At 46.7% G+C, this 5,044-nt stretch overlaps 1 protein-coding gene across 1 annotated transcript; it reads left to right on the top strand.

The window, feature by feature from the left end:
- The first annotated feature begins 355 nt into the window (after positions 1 to 355).
- Positions 356 to 2,042, top strand: LOC136503277 (uncharacterized). The gene is made up of 6 exons (XM_066498406.1): positions 356 to 767; positions 848 to 1,015; positions 1,098 to 1,174; positions 1,347 to 1,487; positions 1,572 to 1,685; positions 1,785 to 2,042. Exons 1-6 carry the CDS (start codon positions 356 to 358, stop codon positions 2,040 to 2,042), a joined length of 1,170 nt encoding a protein of 389 aa, XP_066354503.1.
- Positions 2,043 to 5,044: the final 3,002 nt, after the last annotated feature.

Below are 5,044 nucleotides of genomic sequence, written 5' to 3'. Positions count from 1 at the left end.
TCGGACACTTCTGGTTGGAAGCTTTCTCCTTTGGTCTATTCTGCCAGTGGAGTCGGTAAGTAGTGACTGGAGCTTCTACTGTGGGAATGAGACATTTGCAAAGAATGGCCACTATGAGAAGAGCCTGAACAACATAGCAGAGAAGCTACCTGCACAGGTCTCCTTAGCTCCTTCTTATTTCCACTCTCTCAGTTCCTCTGCCGAGCCAGAACAGATATACGCAGCGGGGCTGTGTCGGGAGGACAGTTCTCCTACTGTTTGCAAGATCTGCATCCGTGAGGCGTTTCAGGGTGTAGGAGTGCGGTGCCCCTTTAGGAAGGTTGCAGCTATAGTCTATGATAGGTGCAGCTTGTGGATGTCAAATAGGGAGTTTATGCATCTGAATTTCAACATGGTTTCTTTCTTGAGGTACAACACGTCTAGAGCTCCAGTTGAGAGGGAGATTCTTGGAACGAGTGTTGTTGGGCTAGTACGGGCAGTGGCAGAGGAGACCGCGAAGTCAGCGGCTCGCTTTGCTACGGCCCAGCAACAAATTGTTGGCGCAGCAAACGGATACACTGTGTATGCTTTTGCACAGTGTATACCGAGAAAGACGAGGGACTGCAAATTTTGCCTCGAGGATCTGATCAGTGCAAACGTGTTTCTTCCGACGTCAGTCGGAGGGGAAAGCTCAGCGTTGTGGTGCCAGTTCCGGTGGGAGCTTTATCCGTTCATCACCGGGGTGACTCCTATGTTCATCGCCGGGGTGAGTCCTACTCCAGCAGAAGGTACGCTAGCTATGGGACAGACTAAAAAAATCTTTCATAACAGTTTTCCCTATGTCTAACTTCATGGCAATCCTTTGCAGGAAAGCATGGATCTAGTTCTGAACATCAGTGGAAACGAAACTTTGTTATACTGTCTGCAGTAGGTTCTGTGGTGCTTGCTATACTGATTGTTTCAGCTATAGTATTGTCAGTGCAATGGTGGAGGAACAAGAGACTACAGAGGCATAGCTCGACGACGACACCTGCAGGTGAGTTCTGTAAGAAACAAGATTGTTCTGCTCTGTACGATTACCTATGATCATATATATAAGCTAATTGGTCCTGAATTAGGTGAAAGGCTGGAATGCGTGGAGACCACATCTTTAGAAAAGAAGTGCCTGGAGACTGGAGAAGCATCGTCTAGCAAGGTAACCTTGTATACATACAAACCGCATATATTAAGGAAAATACCTAAACTATCTATAATTAATATATAGACTGAGTGAATACCTAAACAAAGTGAATTAATGATTTGAACTTGCATTCAGTTTCCTTGTTCCTGATGATTCCTGCTGTTTGCCTTGAAAAATACTGGAACAGGTACCAGAGTCCTCTGCGATGCTTGGAACTCCAAAACCAGTGGAAGAACCCATGGCAGATGCCTGTTCCAGAATGGATCTAAGTGCCATCCATCAAATCCTAGTTACAAGACATTACAGAGATGATGAAGGGAGCACTGAGGTAAAATAAATGAGTGCATGCATTTCCAATCTTTCTGCTGTCTTTGTAGGATTTGTGAAATTGGCATTATTCTCCATTCTGCAGCTATCTTTTGAAGGGTGGACACAGCAGGCGAGGGATGTGTTGGGTGCAAGGAAACGTGGAGACTCTGCCTTCGAATGCAAAAGATTTAGGATCGCCATCAATTGTTACAGTCAGGTATATTACTGAAATGTTGTTGTAGCTGTAGAGACCGGGATAATTTAATTTGTTTTGTTCCATGTAGCTGATTCTTGTTTCCCTGTGTTTGTTTCATAGTTTGTCGATGCGGGGACAGTGGTGTCACCTACTGTATTCGCCAGGCGAAGCTTGTGCTACCTTATGTGTGACGAACCTGAGGCTGCCCTCCGTGATGCAATGCTAGCACAAACCAACTACCCTGATTGGCCGACAGCATTCTACATGCAGTCAGTTGCATTATCCAAGATGAACATGCAGAGTGACGCTGTGGACATGCTGAACGAGGCATCACAGCTAGAAGAGATGAGGAGGCAAAAGAGGGCAGAAGTTTCTTGAATGACATCGATTGTCAGCTCAGACAGGTGGCATACATGACTTTCATATATACGTAACATAGAAGATTTGCAGTATGTAGTACAGTAGTATTGCAAAAGAGCACAGAAGTTGTTTTGTACTAGATTAGATCAGATCAGATCTAAGATGAGATGAACCTAACACAGATCGTGGTTCATACATGATTAGTTCTTTTTCATGATACTTGAAGTCCTCAAGTTGGTGCAGAAGTCTAATCTAAAGACACTGAATCAGAGACAATCAGTGCCTAAGTACCATGCGTTCCTGCTTTTCTATATATGCAACTTCATATTTTCTGAGTTCGTGCTTCATGCCTTACTGCTTTGTGATGAATATAAGGGTTGCGTCAGTAAACAAATTAGTATAATTAAATCTAATCATGTTTAACAGTAAGAGATCAGGGTTTACTATTTTCGCTCTTACCGGGTAAGTATTGATCGAAGCGGTTAAGGTTCTAAGCTTTTTCCCTTTTGAGCAAATAAATCACAGATTAGTTTAAGGGTGTTCTTCACCAAAATTAAGACGAACTAAGCAATCAGAAGAAGATGATTCAGCAAATTACAATAATATAAGTCTCACCAGCAGGTGGGTCCCATTGGTCAGCACCCCCCCTCTAGCTATCGCTGACGCGTGGGGCCATCTTGTCATCCCTCTCCCCTACTCGTTAGGTCCATCCCCTTCCTCCGGCTCCTCCTTCCTATCCGTCCGCCATGGCCGGGTCTCCATGGACTGAGCACGCCGCGCGACCGGGCCTACGCGGACCAAGCCAAGCCGCCGCCGCTCCCTTCCTCGATCCGTGCGCGCCCGAGCTCCGCGGTCTTCCCCTCCTCCCTCACCTCCCCGGTCTCTCGCGTACCGAGTCGGCCGCCATTGTTGGCATGCCCCGCAACTCAGCCCTCTCCACTCCCTCCTCTGTCCTTCTGCGCGAGCCCGTGGACTCGCGCACTCACGCCACCACCACCCAGTAGCTCCCCGCTCCCTCTCCCACCCTGCAGCGCCACCATCCGCCGCCGCCGACATTGCCGAGCTCGGCTTGAGCTCGCTGCTCCCTGCGCTCCGACCGCCTCCGGCCTCGTTTCCTCTCCGTCGAGTCAGAGGCATGACGATTCCGCGACACCGCCCCTTCGCATCAATCCGCACCCACAACGCCTTTCCCCGCGACCTCACCGGAGCTGCCGTCCGCCTCACCTCGGCTCCCTCCCTCTCCGGCCTACTCCCGTCGACGAGGTCCCATCCATCAGTTCCGCGGTGAGCTCCTCTTTCTTTTTCTCTAGTTCCCGACATCCGTCGTGCCCTCCATCTCGGTTGTGAGCTCACGCCGGCGATGCTCCGCCGTGCCCAGGCCATGGCGCCGCCGAAGCGGTATGAGCCAGGTCCACAGGACCGTAGACCTGGACCACTGCGCTAGCGCACCCACGCCCACGAACACATGGTGCACCGCGCTAGTCGCGCAACGCCAAGTCAGCAGCGATGTGGGTCGGGATTGACCGGCCCCGTCTCTTTTGCATAAAAGCCCTCTACAGTTACCGAAATAAACCCTCCGTCCACACCACTGTTTCATGAGTCATGTCGTTCTTCCGATTCAGCCCCTTCCTTCCTTGGTTTTTATACCCACAGTCCAACAACCTTTTTAATTTCAGTTTTATTTATTTAAAGTGCAAAAATAAGTTCTTATTTACAGAAATCCCATCCAACTTCAAAAGCTCATATCTTTCGACCCGTAACTCTATTTTAGGTGGTTTTTGCGCTCACGCGATCGTAGAAACAAGCCCTACATATTAGCAACCATTTATAGTATGTTGTCTTATGGTTGATGTACTGTTCTTAGGTTCCTTTATTATGCTTTGTTCTTGTGTTGCGGTCTATTGAAGAACGGTTGATGCAGAAGTAAAGATCATTTGTCTGAACAGCTTTTGAAGACAAGTGTCCTTGAACATACTTGCTCCTACTTTTTGTTTTATTTTGAGTTAGCGTAGTTAGACCATTAGTTGCATGCAGAGTCTTAATTTGAATCCCATGTTAGGGTTTACTAGATTTGATATATCATCCTTGTAACTAGGGTTTTGGATGGGTAGAAGTCAATGCTTAGCTTGCAGTCTTGGGATGGGAAGGTTATAACTTAATATTGATTAATGATCTATGGAACATGGGATGGTAATCTTTTTAGCAACATGGTGACTAGGAATCTGAGTAGGATGTATAGATTGGTATGATGGTTATTTGGTTTTGATACATAATGGGGTTCCTTGGGTTGGTGCTTGTACTTGCTCTAGATTCTAACGACCGGTTCATGGACAAGTAACCTGGCAAAACATCGCACCCATGAGGTTGGATGGACTAGACCTGGCCAAGTAATTAATTTCCTCCAAGTTATGCTACATCGTGATGGTTTATGTGGCTTAAGAGGGGTCCCTAGGGTCTTTGACTTATGTACGGGGAGAAATCTTAGAGGTAGGTGTAAAACAGACTTGGAGGGGGCTTGTAAAGGCTTTGTAGTGTGACCCCGCTAAGCACCTAGGTAGTGTGAAGAGTGATGGGGAAAACATGATTCATGGTGAAAGTGTGCAACCTCTGTATAGTGTAAAACTGGTATATCAGTCGTGCTCACGGTCAAGAGCGGGCGTGGACTTCTTCATGATTAGATGGATCTGGTTTGGTTGGGTGGTTCCCTTGGTAAGGGAATGGTTGGTTCAGTTGGGAGCTTAGATGGAATCCAAGTGTGGTGCTTGGATGGAATCCAAGTGTGGTTTGTTTCTCTGAGGAGAAGGAAGAATTCACTTAGTAAATCAGTGCTAAGGATTTAAGGAAAAATAGGATGTGTCGTGTAACATCCCAGATGTTAAAAAGTAGCTAAAACTTGATCATGAGCATCATCACTAAGTATCATGTCATGTATGCACTCCATGTTTCATTTATAGCATTGCTATGTTTCATATGTTACATGAAATGATGTCAGTGTTAATGATTAAGAAATTTGGTGAATT

This window comes from Miscanthus floridulus, chromosome 14 (assembly GCF_019320115.1).
Source record: "Miscanthus floridulus cultivar M001 chromosome 14, ASM1932011v1, whole genome shotgun sequence".
Lineage (NCBI taxonomy): Eukaryota > Viridiplantae > Streptophyta > Magnoliopsida > Poales > Poaceae > Miscanthus > Miscanthus floridulus.
The sequence above is the reverse complement of the archived record's forward strand: the minus strand, read 5'-3'. Positions and strand labels throughout refer to the sequence as shown.

What these genes read in the sequence shown, in the direction of transcription:
- LOC136503277 (XM_066498406.1), top strand. Translation starts at nt 356, where the DNA reads ATGTCAAATAGGGAGTTTATGCATCTGAATTTCAACATGGTTTCTTTC. An exon ending in GAGTCCTACTCCAGCAGAAG is followed by an intron (nt 768 to 847) that starts GTACGCTAGCTA and finishes AATCCTTTGCAG; the next exon opens with GAAAGCATGGATCTAGTTCT. An exon ending in ATGATGAAGGGAGCACTGAG is followed by an intron (nt 1,488 to 1,571) that starts GTAAAATAAATG and finishes TCCATTCTGCAG; the next exon opens with CTATCTTTTGAAGGGTGGAC.